This window comes from Empidonax traillii, unplaced genomic scaffold (assembly GCF_003031625.1).
Source record: "Empidonax traillii isolate 1590-97213 ecotype Southwest subspecies unplaced genomic scaffold, ASM303162v1 scaffold65:size4453928, whole genome shotgun sequence".
NCBI classification, from domain to species: Eukaryota; Metazoa; Chordata; class Aves; order Passeriformes; family Tyrannidae; genus Empidonax; species Empidonax traillii.
In genome coordinates this window covers 1040028-1055178 of record NW_020955258.1, presented here as the reverse complement: position 1 = coordinate 1055178, position 15151 = coordinate 1040028, and the positions used below count along the sequence as shown (strand labels likewise).

Sequence of the window (15151 nt, the reverse complement as noted above, 5' to 3'; positions counted from 1 at the left end):
TGATTTACACCATATGGGCGACTGGGGCTAAATATGTCAACACAGGTTGCTTTATGATTGATGTGCCAGCATTAAAGCAAGATGGAGAGTCTGTCTGGTCTTGCAGCAGGAGCTCATGCCGCCAGTGTCTCAAAGAATGCCACTCTTGAGCCAAATGCCTGCCTCCAGAAGGTCGGCAGGAATAAATGTAAATAATTATTTTAAAACACACTTAGAACTTTATTCATGCTCAGAGTGCTTTTCACCTTTTGAACTTCCAGAACATAGGGCTGTGCTGAATGGGTGCTGCCTTAAAGGGAAGGTGTAGGCTTGTAGCTGGTCGCAGGACTCTGAGAGTTCATCTGGTGATAGGTAGTAAATTATTAATGGAAGTGAATGTTCAGGACTGAAATTCAGTTCAGCCTTTTAATACAGGTATCCTTATTAATTTGCACTGATAATGCCTGAAGGCTCCAATGAGAAATAGGCCTTGCAGGGGGAGGACACACAGTGTTTTTTGGACAGTTGTGTTATTAGGATTTTAAATAAAAATTTGTTACTAGAATAGCTGCACCGGAATAAAGGCTTCTTGACTAGCTAGATGAGCAGGACAGAAGCAAGCCAATAAAAGGATGAAAAAGCAGTTTAGCAGTTAAACACTAGGTTGTCCACATGTGCTAGTATTTAACTGCTGTAATAAAGTGCCATGGCTGCCCTCCCTTCTCAGATCTCTTCTGAGATATGATCGTGTGGGTGATCCTGGGAAGACCATGTTGGGGTAAGGGTGTAGAGAAACTAAAGGCAAAACAGACATCGTAGTAGAACTTCATTTCCTAGGCTCGCTTGCACTGAGTGGCCAAAGGCAAGATGCCCAAGGGAGTGCAGAAACGTTTTTAGGTTGAACCTTTTTCTCATAGAAATGCCTGTGCACACACCTGCATTGTTAAAATAGAGGGTTTTGTGCTGCTGTGTGCATCAGACCCAACTACCTGGTGCAGTTTTTCCTCCAGCTCTAAAGTGTGAAATGGATCCAAGTTTTCCATTAGATAGTGAGACTAGTAAAGGAAAGAAGATATTTGGTTATAGAAACCACTCCCCTTCTTTAGGTCTTACTTTCTGATGGCTGGGGTTCATGTTAGCATGGGGACAGACCCCCTTAATATTTTCCCTCCAAAGTAGTTCTTTGCAGCATCACTGCTGCAGAGCACCTGTGCTGTTGGTATTAGACTTGTAAAACTTTCCTTGAAATGTGTGAACTTTTCTAATGTGTACTTTTCATTTTGTCTCTGAACGTGGTATCCAGGCTATCTCCCGGCTGTGTGAAGACAAATACAAAGACTTGTCAAAAGCTGCTATGAGACGATCTTTCAGTGCTGATAACTTAGTTGGTATCCGCCGTTCTAATGCCATCCTCTCCTGAGGAGAGAGAAAAGTGCAGCACCATGAACCAGCATCCATATGAATCGGAGGAATACCACCACTCCATGCACACAAGCCAGCAGTGATGGTGTCTTCCAGGAAAAGGAGGAGAGGAGGGTAAATTAGCCAAGGGAGCCCAGAGCTTGAGGAGCATACTTGGTGCAAAAATCAAGACCTTTGTCAAACCAACTCTCTCCTCCTTCTAATGTATCCAGAGGTGCAAAAACAAACTTATCTCCTTCTCTCCCCCACAGATGTTTGCTTACTATGTAGGCCTATAGCTGTGAACTCTTGAGGTTTTTAATAATAAGTAGTTTTAAATTTTAGAATTTAAACACTAACCACATGACTATAGTTACAATGTTCTTCCCTCCTTTCCCCTGTCATCCAGAGTCTCACTGCATTTGTATTTCAGGTCAATGCAGTGTTAACAAAAAAACAACACAAAACATGGGACTCTTAAAGTATAAAGCCACTCTGGAGCTGAAAACAGTAGCATAGACACGTGTTGATGGTTTTTCCCTGGTTTGGCTACTAAAAGCTGCTATTATTGGTGATGTGTTCATGCCAAGAAGCTGCCCAGCAGGAAGGAATTCCAACTCTGCACCCACAACTTCACTCCAGTAGACATTGTCAAAAGACTTTGAATGTTTTGACTGGGGACAGAGTTACGGTTTTATGTATTGTTAAAATGTATAGGGTCCATGCTGCATTTCTTGTGAATTATGGTGCTTCTCTCATTTTCTAATACTTGCTCTGGAAGAGATGTAATCTGTGTATTTTTCTGAGGCATTGAATGACAAAGTTGGTCTGGAAACATCATCACCATCCCAAACAGTGTAGCAATCCAGTGGTGAATGGCGTGTGTGCAGCACTGCTTCTCTGAGTTCTACTGCAGATCTCTTGTGCTAAATACAGTGGAGTTCCTAAAGCTGATATTGTGCATCCATCTGGCTCTCCTTGGGTTTCAGTTTCCTGGGAGGAATTTACATTCATAATGAGACAATAATGAGTTTGAGAATCCTGGACTACCTAAGAAGGTAGATGAAAAAATATTGTGTTCAACTGAGAATCATCAAAAAGCTTTCTATAAATCCTATTTTTTTTCCCAAAGTGAATTTTATCTTGTGCAACTGCTCTAGAGGCTTGGGGTTTGCTCTTTCTGAGACTTTGGAACAGCGCTTACTTTCAGGCTCTGAAACTGAACTCTAAACAGGATAAGTATTATTAGACTGTTCCTGTTACAAGTCTTTATAGTATCTTCCCTTCTTGAATCCAAATAGGTTCTAGGCAGTGTGTCCTAGGAGCAGATCTCCCTCCAAATGGCATGGGTTTTGTGCGCTTCCTCGTACAGCCAAGGCCCAGAAACTTACACTGAATAACAAGTCCATGTGCCTTTGGGAGTAGGGCTGTCTGAGTGCCATCATCAGTTTGGCTGCACTCAGCTATTAAAATGATGCATACAGCCTTTTGCAGTGTGCAAATATGCCAGGCCCTGGCTCCCAAATCCATGGAACTTGGCACTTCAGGTATTGATCACAGTTCAATTTTGAAAATAACACTACATCTTCAGGTGTTTTTCCTTTCTCATGTTTATATTAAAAGAAAAGCTAATAAACTCTATTTTAATTAAAGTTAAATGTGAAAAGTGTGTTCTGTTCAGGTGTTGGATTCCATTTCCCCTCATGAGTATTTGGTGCTGTGCAGCTTCTCTCAAGTAGGAAAAGAAAGAAAAACCCCAGTTGTGTGTTAAGGCCCTTCTGTTCCCCATATCAGTCCCTCTCCTTCATTTTATCCCAGTGATTTGGGAATGCCTGGGAGCAGGCAGCAGGGGTCATGTGGCAGCTGTGAGCGGCACTGGGGCAGCCTGAGGCCTGGTGGGTGCAGTCCTGCATGGCTGCCCAGCTGTTCCCACATGGCTTTTGGGCTGCTCGAATAACCCCTCACTAACAGTTTCTTTGCACTCAAATGGCCTTTAAGGAGGGCCAGTCTCTCGGGAGGCGACTTGATGTTTTTTAAGTCCTCCCTTGAGGAGCAGTAAATTGGAAGCTACAAGTGACCCCCTCCTGGATTGACTTGTGACCTAATTGCTAACGAGCTTTGCTTCCCTCAGCACCGCCAGGTGCCTTCAGCTGTGTGGGATCGGTCTGGTGCACTTGGCTGGTGTGCTCACTGTGAGGGGCTCAGCACAGACTGGGGGCACTCACTTACCTTTTTGTGCCAAATGATCTTTCTGCTGATCTGATGTCAGGTGAATGACAACTCAAGCTGATGGCTCCTTCTGCAGTACATCCTGCAGAAGGCTGCTGCTCCAGACCTAATTTTGCTTCCAATCTTACCTGGCTTTAGTCTTACTGTAGCCCAGAGCACATTCCCAATGGGATTTTGACCTGTTCAGCAGATGCTAAACAGGCCTGAACTACAACTTGACTTCTTAAGAGAGAAAAAGTCACTATTCCATTTAACACTCTGGTCCCCCTGAAAGAGTTACACTCTGAAAAAAACCACAGCTAGTATATTTCTTAGCTAAACAATAAAAAGTAAACCATACAGCTTCCTTTTGCAGGAATAAGCAGAGAGAGTGTTTCAAAGGAATTACATTTAGGTGGTTCTGCTGGACAATGAACTGTGGGGGGGGTACCCTCCAACTTGAACTATTCTTAATATGTTGGCAGCACTTCTCTCAAAGAGGGAAAAGAAAAATTACCATCATGGTTAGAAGACTGTAATTACAGAGACTGACCTACCTCTGCTGCCAGGGAAGGGCAACCAGCTACAGAATCAATGTACCTTGTTTTTCTTAACCCAACAGCTGAGTAATATTTAATCTATGTTGGGGTGACCGCTGCCTGCTTTCAGTTCCAGGGCAGCACTCCCCATCTGGCCCTAAATGCTGTTTGCAGGGACAATAGCTGTGCTGTGGCCCAGCAGGAGAAACGTGAGCACCAACAAGAATAACAGGAGCAGCACGCTGGCGGTCAGCGGGGGCAGGAAGCCATGGAGGTGTTTGTGGGCTACATGATGCCCTTGGGCTTCAGCAGCCCTTTCCCTTTGTGTACAGGGACTGTGTATTTTGTTTCCAAGGGAATTTTATGAGAACTACTTCACCATGGGTTTGGCAATTAAGAGGACAGGCACTTGAGGGAGGGAATAAATGTCAAGACCATTGCTTCTGGATAAGAGTAGAGGCGTCAAGCATAACCCGAGCAAGCAGAAGAGGACAGAAGAGCAATTGAGGCAAGAGCTTGCACAAGGGGTTGGCAGGCATGCCTGGGGCAGGGTGAACTACTGAGTTCAGAGCTCAGCACTGGACAGGCTGCAGCCCCCATCCTGTGCTGGGATTTCCCACAGCACAGTAATGCAAGAGCATTACACAGGACTGAGATTCCGTATTATAATCTGGGGAAACTACACTTGCACCAAATAAGTTGTTTGACAACGTACAGTGAATTACAGGGTGCTGCCAAAGTGACTGTAATGCCCTCACTCACACCTACCCCTCTCAATTGAATAGCTAGCAAAAGAGCACTTACCTGGCTGAGCATGGGCCTGTTTGTTTTAGAATCAGAAAAGTCAGGCTGCCTTCATGGACAAGGCATTTTCTAGGTGAAATAACTACTTGGGCTTCTGCTTGATGATATTAAAACCTATTTGAAAAGCCATGTGGTCCCCATGCCATCAGACATAGTCATTCCCCACATCACCCCAGCCTGAAATTGTGCCACATTTGCACTGCTGAACCCCAGGGAAGGCAGCGACTACCTCGAGGCTGGCCTAAGTTGCCCAAGTGGAACATGGAGAGCACAGGAGAGACACGGCAGCACAAGCATTAGGCTGGGCTGTGCAGGTGCTCACAGGAACAGAGTCCTGCAGGTGAGTCACACAGCTCCCTGCAGGAAAGGCCCTTCCCGTGCTTGGAAACCATGGCTGGAGGTAGGCGGCGCATGGCAGCGCAGCCAAACGCCTGTTTACTGAGGAGCTGAGGACACAACAGCTCCCTGGGAGGCAGCAAAGACAACAAGGCTGCCAGCAAGGTGATGGAAGCAGGCAGCAAGTGTCCACAGTGTGTTGGGAAGAACCTGATGCTGAAATGGTGCGTGTCACCTCCATACCCCAAAACTGTTGCCCTTCAAGTGATAGGATTAGCCCCAACAGTATGTTTTGCCTGTACTTGAGCACAGGGGAGGCAGATCCCTGAGGAATCAGGTGAGTCAAGCTGTGGGGCTGCTTCCAGTAAGAGATCCTATCTAGTGGGACCTGGTGTGTGCCTACACACCTAACTAGATAGCACAGTCCTGCACCATTAGTCACTGTGGAGCCAGCCTTAACCCCTTGCTGTCCCTCCTAAAGTGTTCCTCTCAACAGGAGGGATTGCACAGCAGATGGCAAGGAGAACACCCAAATCAGCGTGCAGCATCCTGCTTGGCTAAGAGCTGTCATCTGCTTGGCCTCAGGAGTATCAAAGGGCACCTCTTCAGGGCCTGATCTCAGCACAGGGCGAGGGATTGATACTGTGCAAACTGCAGAACGCAAATAAAAGTTGATAGTTAACCCTCTTTTACCAGCGAGGCGTGACCTTGGCCTCTCAGGGAAAGGCGCTGTCAGCGAAGTCACAGGCACAGCCAGCAGCACAGCCACCACGGCCCCCCTGGGGATGAGCTCAGCTCAGAGCAGATCCAGGCTGGGACCTCGGTGCCGTGGTGGGCCACAGCATGCCAGCGGTGAGGGCGCGGGTGTGTGCCATCCTCTGTGCCAAGGACAGCTGTGCGTGGGGTTTGTGCACATGGAACATGCTATTCCTGTGCCACTCAAGTGTAGTTGCCTCACCAGTTCCCCAGGATCCCCAGTAATAAGAGCCCTGCACAGCCCTCCACCACATGGCTCCCAGTCCCCCCCACAGCTAAGTTTTTAAAGTCATTAATATTCTAACAGAAGCAGAAGGAGAGAAAACAACACACACTGATTTTCTTTGTCCTCATAAATAACTAATCTTGATACTTCTCTTCGAATAAAATTTCTTCAGCTTTTCACAAAATATAGTACAGTAATTTAAACATTGAACAGCATCAGTAACAAAAGAGGCAAAACCCAACATGTAAATTGGCTACAAGAGACGGGGTACACAGCAACAACTCCTTCCCCCCTCCTGCCACTTGCTGCTGAGAAGCCAGGCTCGGACACGAGTTGATTGCATTACCCTACCATAGGATCAAAGCTGAAATGCTCTTGCATTTTTCAACAGGCAACAGTTTGTAGCTAATCTTGGATTTCTTTACACAGTCAGTTGCACTTCGGAAAAAAACAAAAACAAGAAAATACCACCTTTGACATGGTTTTGTTCATTGTATTGCATGATGTGTGTTTAGCTGTATCTACAAAAGGCACTATAGAAAGAGAGGAGTCCAGCAAGGTGGACTGGAGCAGGTTGGAATCATTTAATGCCCTGGATTACAATACGAGACTACCCACAGCGTCTCTGTACCTGACCTGCCTCACTGCAGAGAACACACCTGTCCCTAACCCGTATCAAAGGTCACTACAGCTTCTGTATGTACAAGCTAGGCTATAATACAACAATTTACAGTCCGTATCACAACATGGTGCAATTCTATCTGCGATAAAGTACAGCAACACACTGGAGGGAGCGAGCCCTGTCACAAGAGTGCAGATTTGTGTGCCTGAACAGTCCCTGCTGAGCCTTCAGTCCCTGCACCACTGGCTCCTCTGGCCTGGATGCCCCAGAGACACTCATGTGGTACCTTGGCAGTACCTTTATCAAGAGATGTGCCACTTGAGTGTCTCCTCACTTCACAGGCTTTGGTTTTAAAGTGAGGTGGAAACCTCTTTGACTGAAATGGTCCAAGGGTGTTGGGAACAGCCTCAGATCCTTGCAGTCCTGCGGGAGCAAAGCCAGCGTTGTTCTCCGGTGCTTGAGCAGCCGGGTCACAGTGCCACGCTCGAAGGAGGGCAAAAAGGATTTGAGTAATGGCTGGACAGTTACACACGTGATCACTAATTAGGGCAGGGAAAAAAGAAATAAATTAAAAACTGGGTGCTCTCATAAGTGGCCTGAAGCCAGAAGCAGCCGCCTTTTGCCAGCTGTGCCTCATCCTGTGCCACAGCTGGAGCCCCTTGCCCTTGCTGTGTTCTGTGACGTTGATAACAGAGCCCCCCTCGCCATAATTCTACTTATCGACACCCAGCTGTCACCACCACTTCATGCTGGGCACTGGTTCTGTCAGTGCTCAGCTGCTGCCTGATCTGGGGAAGGAAAAAAAGCTTGGGAAGTTGGAAGGAAAGAAGCACGAGCTCTTAGCTAAATTTTCCCAAATTAACTGCTCGCTCTCAAACCTGGCATTGTTTCCGGCAGACACACAGCTTTGAAAAAAGCAGCAAGAAGTATTGAAGCCGACTGGCTGGAAAACCCAGCTGCTGCTCAGGAGAGACAGCCTGGTTCAGAAACCCCAACGTGCAGACACTACTCTCTGCGGGGATTCAACCCCCCCTTTTAGGGTTGGTTGTGCCACGCTCAGCTGCTGCGCCACATGCCACAGCTGGCAGGCTGGCAGGCAGGGCACCAGGCCTGCTCACCTAGCCCCAGGTAACCCACACAGCACGAGGCAGACATGAGAAACTCATGCTGCAGAGGCGAGAGGTGCAGAGCAGCACCAGGCCCTTCCCAGAGCACACAGCAGCTCATGAGAATGCTGCTCTTGGAGCCAGAGCCGGCGCTGCCCAGGGCTCCCTGTGAGCCTCATGCTGGGACAGCAGCCTCATCACCGTCACAGCCCCATGTCTCTCCGGGGCTGCTCCATGGGCAGTGGAGCTGCCCATCCCTGGGGATGAGCAGGGAGTCACTTCTGCCGAGCTGCCCAGCACCAGCTCCTGCCAGGCCCTGAGCCCCTTGCACGGAGGGGAGCCGGCATGTGCTTGCCCAGGGCAGAAGGGACCATGAGGGGTCACCTAGTCCCCACCTGTGCTGCAGACAATTGGGACCTTGTCCCTGCCTGCCTTGAGGGCTGGGTGACAGATCCTCTCCATGGCCCTTCCTCCTGCACTGCCACCACCTACGAAGCCCCCAGCCCGCGCAGCTCCTTCACTCCCACCCAGTGTGATCTGCTGCCCGAGCGGGGCCAGGCGGCTGCCTCATGCCAGGGGCCCTCAAGCCCTCTCCTCTGAAGTACACAGCTGTGCATGGGGGCTCCAGGGGCCCTGGGGGCCCAGGGAAGCAGCCCCCCTGCCAGCTCTCCCCAACCCCCTCACACCCTCCAGGCTCTGGTGAGCAGCTCAGTGCCAGTGCCAGCACCACCTGGGGTCAGGGGCCACCATCCACCCTGCCTGCTGCAGCTCTGTCCCTCACCCAGGCACTGGCAAGACCTGTCCAGAGGCTTCCTGTGGGATACAAATCAATGCTCGAGGGATACCTGCCACCTGATTGGCAGCAGCACCCTAGAACTCCAGCCAGGGTGTTGGACCCCCAAATGGCGCATACGTGGCAGTGCCAGGCTCCAGTCCTCCCTGTCCCTCTGCCCCCACATGGCTGGCAGCACCCCTCCCTGCCCTGCCTGGGGCCACGGCTGCTCCGTGCCCCGTGGGCGCACACACTTGGTCCCAGGCAGCACCGCCACGGTGGGGCTGAGGGTGCCAGGGGTGGCCCAGCTCTCACCCCCTCTTCTGTGGCCCCAGGGTCTTTGCAACCCTCTCCTCCCTGTGGCTGGGGTCACTGAGGCTCCCTCCGGTCACACATGGGACAGCGGGACCTGCTTGTGGTAGGAGGCCATGCTGGGCAGCACCGTCCTGCCAGCCAGCGCCGGGCTGGCCTCACCATACACAGAGGCGCCCACAGGCTTCCTGGCCCGGCAGCACCGGGCGGTGAAGCGCCTCCAGGACTCGAGTGTCTTGCCAGACCAGATCCAAACACCAGAGGTGATGCCCACCACAAGGCACATGAAGTACTTGAGCATGAAGACGGCATAGTCAGGCTTGGGGCGGTGAGGGTCCCCCGGGCAGGAGCAGTTCTGCGCCTGCTCCCACGCCTCCCGGTTGTGCTGCTCGTAGATGTAGCAGGCGATGACGATGGTGGCCGGCACGGTGTAGAGCACGGTGAAGATGCCGATGCGGATCATCAGCTTCTCCAGCTTGTCAGTTTTGGTGCCGCCCTGCTTGATCACACTGCGGATGCGGAAGAGTGAGACGAAACCAGCCAGCAGGAAAAGGCTGCCGGTGAAGAGATAAACCACTAGTGGTGCCAACACAAAGCCCCGCAGGTTCTCCAGGCTCTGGTTGCCCACATAGCAAACCCCAGCCACCGGGTCACCATCCACAGAGCTGAGTGCCAGTACAGCAATGGATTTGGCGCTGGGGATGAGCCAGGCAGCCAGGTGGAAGTACTGTGAGTAGCCAGCAATGGCCTCATTGCCCCACTTCATGCCAGCTGCCAGGAACCAGGTGAGGGACAGGATGACCCACCAGATAGAGCTGGCCATGCCAAAAAAGTAGAGGAGAAGGAAAACCACAGTGCAGAGAGCAGGGCCCGTGGTCTCATAATGGATGTGGTGGTGCTCCGGGTTGCAAGCCACGCTGGCATGTCCTGCCACCAGCCGCACGATGTAGCCCACGGAGACGAAGAGGTAGCAAGCAGAGAGGAAGATGATGGGGCGCTCAGGGTACTTGAAGCGCTCCATGTCAATGAGGAAGGTGGCCACGGTGGTAGAGGTGGAGAGGAAGCAGAGGATGGACCAGAGGCCGATCCAGAAGGTGGCAAAGGTCTTCTCATCCTGGGTAAAGTAGGGCTGGTAGCAGGGAATGGCACAGTTGAGTACCTTCCCAGTCCTGATGCGGTTGTACAGCGGATGGGACTCCTTGGAGATGTGGATAAGGGGCGCTTTGCACTTGCAAGTCTGACCACAGTCCAGCCCCGAGGGCCGCTGCCCATCAAGCGGTGTCAGGTTTTTGGCCACGTCCTTGGCAGGGCGCGTGGGCTTCCCAAAGAAAGGCGGCAGGGTGGTTGCTTCCGTGTGGTTATATCCCATGCAGAGCACCTCGGAGTCCCCCAGAACAGGCAGGTTGTCGCAGCTCATCCTCTCGGGCCAGGCGAAGCCGTACTGCTGCATGATGGGCGAGCAGCCGGCCTTGGCCCGCTCGCAGACGGAGCGGCAGGGAGGCAGCGGCTTGGTGTAGTCGGACAGGCAGATGGGGGTGTACATGCTGCAGAGAAAGAAGCGCAGGTCCGGGGAGCACTGGATCTCCACCAGTGGCCAGAACTGGTGCACCTCCAGCCCGGCCTCGTCCTGCGTGTCGTGGTTGAACTGGTTGGGCATGTAGGTGAGGTTGTAGCCGATGCCCTTGCACATCGGCACCGTGATCTCCTGGCACACCAGCGCCTTGGAGGCGGCGCGCCCCGCCGCCGGCAGCCCGAGCAGCAGCGGCAGCCCCAGCAGCAGCGGCACCGGCAGCCGCCGGCCGCCCATCGCCGCCGCGCGTCCTACCGCCGCCGCATGTCCTGGCACCTGCCGCCGCCGCGCCGGGAGCGGGGCCCCGCCGGGAGCGCGACCGGCACCGCCGCCACCACCGCCGCCACCTGCGCTCTGGGGCGGGCGGGCGACTCCGCTCCGCGCCGCGCCCGCGCCCCGCCCTCGGAACGCCCCGGGAACGCCCCCGCCGCTGTCCCCGCCCCGCCGGGGCTCCCCGGGGCCGCCCCCGCCCGGGGCACCGAGTGCGGGGGCGGCGGAACGGGGCGTCCCGCCGGGACACTGCTCGGCCCCGGCCCCCCCGCCTGCTGGGCGCGTCCCTCCGTCCCCGCCCGCCGGTGCTCGGAATCCCGCGGCGGCCCGGGAGCGGGCGGCGAAGGGAGAAGGTGGCGGTGCTGCCAAATCCGTGACCGCTCCGCCCCTGGCTCCGTGTCTGTGCGGGGATCCCAACGCCTTCCCCTCTTGTCCGCCGGGCCCCTGCCGAGGCCCGGGACCCCCGGGTGGGCGCGAAGAGCCCAGCGGGCCGCGGCGGGAGGAGGAGGGCAGGCGGTGCCCGCGCTGCCGCTTCGCCCCCTCCTCGTCGGGCCCTTCAGCCCCTCTCCGCGGGAGGGGGCCGCGGCCGTGGCCCCGCCACAACGGGATGGGGACGAACGGGGGCAAACTCTGGGCAGCGGAAGGGAAGGGTGCAGAGGTCCTGCCTGCGTTTGCTTTGCTTCGGCAATGGTACATCAAGCCGGGTACAAGTGGGGCACGGCAGCATCTACCGCCGCCGCCTCCCGCCGATGCTCGCTCCCAGCTGCTCAGCAAGGCAGCGCTCCCGGCTCCCAGAAAGCTGAGCCGCGGCGGGAAAGGAAACTGTCTCTGCCCAGGTGCAGCAGCTGTGCTGCCACATTCCCCGTCGGGACTCCGGTCGCCCGCCGCTCCGTCTCGGAGCCGCGTTCTCAGCCCCTTCCTTCCCTCCCAGGCGGGGGCAGGTGCTGGGACGCAGCGCGATCGAACGACGAGACCGTGCCAGGGCAGAAGTCCCTGCCCAGCACCCTGGGGACCGCGGGCTCCTGCCAGGACCACCGCGGCGGTCACGCTCAGCTGCCTGACTGCGAGGAATTCCAATCCTCCAATCCATGCATTCGCAAACACCTAAATTACCAGCCTGGTTTTCAGCGGCTTCCCCTGAAAGCCCTGAAGCCCACAGCATGTTCAAGGCACACAGGGGAACAGACCCACTTCAGAAGCCAGATTTGGGAGTCAGAGGCTGCAGCTAATGTGGCAGAGCCCGTTTTCTGGCCGAGGCGGAAGGCTGCTCCCGAGCCCTTGCACAGGAGCTCCTCACTCCTTCTCAGGGGATGTGGATGGAAGGGCAACATGAACCAAAAATACTTCTCATCCAGCACTTGCTGTGCTAGTCAAGACATATCCACAGCACATCACAGACACAGCTCACATTTGGATGCTAAGGAACACCAACACCCAATATCTCATGCATCCAAAATATCCCTAACTGCATCCAGAACCCACAAATAAAAGACTCAAAACATGACTTAGCTCCTGCCTTCCTCCCAGAGGTAAAATCTGGCTTTCCTGTTGCTCTGTGGCCATTGGGTGATGCACCTATGGACAGAGCACTGACAGTAAGGTATGCTGCTACCGTTTACCAGTTGTCAGGGATTTTAAGGCCATCCCTGAAATCCTTTGTGTCCACACATCCACCCGTCCTAGGCATGCATATCATTTGGCACTGTCAACCTTGATGCTTAACAACTTTTAAAAAAAAAAATAAATCTCAAATTTAGAGCTCAACACTGTAAGTTTTACATGTAATAAAGCTATACATAAGAGAATTACAAGTCACATGCACCCTTGGAAGACAGTGGCATATCCATGTAGCAGGAGTCATAACTTTTAATTCTCCCCAACAATGAGTTTCTGTGAACTAGCAGCCCAGCAGAAAGCAATCACAGACAGTTTCATTATGGCTTTCAGTTGATTATCCAAATTATAGCTGAGAGCAGAGGGCAGCCTTTTTATTATCATCATTGCTGTACAATTAGAAAATGCTGATGAAGCCCCACAAGAGCAGAAATTCACTTTTTTGATGGCATTTTTCATTTTTATAAGCATTCCCCCGGGCAATATCTAGGTTTGGTTTGACACACAATGGGGAACAGGTACAGAGGTGGGAAGGGAGAAAATGAGAAGAGGAAAATGGGGCAGTTCCTCATCTCAGTTAATCTATCAGCTCCTGTAGCCTGGTTCAGGTTTTGCCACTCCTCCAGATGTATCTAATTCCTAGAGCCTGGCTGTAAATAATGCTGTGTTTGCTACACTGGGGACACATAAAATCCAATTAAGAGCCAGGTAGACATCTGTTGTCTTGCTCTGTGCTTCTGTTTCCTTTTTGTTTTTTATGAATACGTAGCAGAGCAACCAGAACAGGATTAAATACGGTGTAAGTGCAAGTACAATTGATAGGCTTGTTACTCGTCTCTTTGGTACAGTACAAGAATACAGTGCATTATGTGCATCCAGCTCTATTAGTGACAGAAGCTGTGCCTGCACAAAATTTACTGTGCCAAACCCTGGACACAAGAAAAAAAAAGTGTTTCCTGCCCCTAAGAAAATGCTTTTGTTGTTAAGAAACTCTTAAATTATTAGAAATCACTTTACCTTTAATCCGTGTGCAGAAGTGTCCATGAAGCTCCACCATCCTAGATAGGTTTGCTTGGGAGTTCAGCTAATCCCTGATCCTGGCTCCAGCCCAGAGGATACGGGCCCAGGCTGACAATATGTGTGTCCTTACAGACATACCTTCCACCTGTTGAGGCATTTTCAGCTGGGATTCAATGGTTCCTGGTAGGAGCAGAAAGCAAAAAGGTGATAAATGTTTCTGTATTTGGTTCTTTCACTGCTGATTGTCAGTGTACACTGTTTACCTGGACAAAGTGCCTTTGTGAAGGATACTGTGACTTTTAAAAGACTTTAGAAAAGGACTGAGTTTCCTTTGTAAAGACTGGCTGTTGCCCTTGCCCTTGTTAGAGGACTCGACAGACTTTTGCAAAGAGCTTTTCAGCTCAGGCTCGGGCAGGACAAAGCCAGAGAGCACTGATCTCACTCTTGGCTTTTCTGGTACCAAAGCAGGGCAGGAACCTCCTGCCCCTCTTGTTACAGACCAGCACACCACCCCAGCCCTCGACCCTTCTTGCTTGAAGCAGCAAATCCCAGTTTTGTCTGCACTGCTGACAAGTCTCCAGCTCCCACGAAGGGAGTGGTGGGGGCCCAACACAGGTGACTCTGATCTCCTGATGCTGGTGGGCAGCCTGCCAATTACCCCAGCTGGAGGCTGTGCTACCTCAGGCCCTGCCCGAATTAGCAGTGACCCCTGACAACAAACTGCTTGAGTGAAGGGGTGCAGGGGACCACAAGGTGGTTTGCACAGCACACGACTGTGCCTTAGTACCCGTCACTAGTGCAGGGACAGACAGCCATCACATTTGGCATCACGACTCAGCCCCCAGCCAGCTCCAGCACAGCAGACCCACTGTGTACTGGTACAAAAGGAGATCAATATTTCCCCCACACAGAGGACAGAGCTGCACCAAGACAGGTGTGCTTCTGCTTCCACTTGCCATGCAAGTGTTTGCCTTCCCACCTGAGAGCTGCAAGGCTGCAGGCTGCCCGTGCTGCAAACCCCAGCACCAACACTGGCCTTGTGATACAGGACCTGAAGCGGAGTGGTCCTAAATAAGAGACCAAGGTCCTTGCTCATACACAGGAAGGAGGGGTCCAGCAGGTGGGGAGACAGAGGGGCTCTTAGCCCTTTGTGAGGAGGCAGGGCAAAGTGAGAATCACTGCAGGCATTTGCAGAGGGACCCTGGCACCCAAATCTTACCGAAGTGCAACAGCAGCAGGGGCAAACATTTTCCCTTCTGGCCAGACAATTTAAAGGCTGGACACAGGAATTCGGATTTAAACCACTTGAATGATTTTTTTACCATGTTGAAATTCCCTTCAAAATCCTAGCTTACATCAATACAATTTGGTTTTATATTTACCTGTACAATTACACACCTTAACATACTCCAGGAAAACAAAGCCACGCCAAACTCTAGTCATATCCAAATTGCTACATGGAACTAGACAACTTCTGAGTGAATTAATCCAAAACAGTGACACAGACTTTAGCAACACCTGACACAAATGCTGCAGTTTGTAAAGTGCTACCAGAGGTTCACGTAAGACCAAAGTAAAATCAGGAAGAGTGTCTGCATTTAAAACTATGCTTGCCA

The 15151-nt window shown here is 52.1% G+C and overlaps 2 protein-coding genes across 2 annotated transcripts in view; one reads left to right on the top strand and one right to left on the bottom strand.

Moving 5' to 3' along the window:
* CCNYL1 (cyclin Y like 1) overlaps positions 1 to 3032 on the top strand; it is a 33245-nt gene extending 30213 nt beyond the window's left edge. Inside the window, exon 10 of the mRNA XM_027880153.1 lies at positions 1283 to 3032. Within this exon, the coding sequence (XP_027735954.1) occupies positions 1283 to 1399 (117 nt within the window). The 3' untranslated portion in view covers positions 1400 to 3032. The remainder of the gene's footprint in view (positions 1 to 1282) is intronic.
* A 3334-nt stretch (positions 3033 to 6366) lies between these two features.
* Positions 6367 to 10973, bottom strand: FZD5 (frizzled class receptor 5). The gene has a single exon (XM_027880151.1). It carries the CDS (start codon positions 10866 to 10868, stop codon positions 9138 to 9140), a length of 1731 nt encoding a protein of 576 aa, XP_027735952.1. The 5' UTR covers positions 10869 to 10973; the 3' UTR covers positions 6367 to 9137.
* Between the last annotated feature and the right edge of the window lie 4178 nt (positions 10974 to 15151).

Excerpts from the sequence above, each read along its gene's own strand:
- FZD5 (XM_027880151.1), bottom strand. The coding sequence starts at position 10,868 with ATGGGCGGCCGGCGGCTGCCGGTGCCGCTGCTGCTGGGGCTGCCGCTG.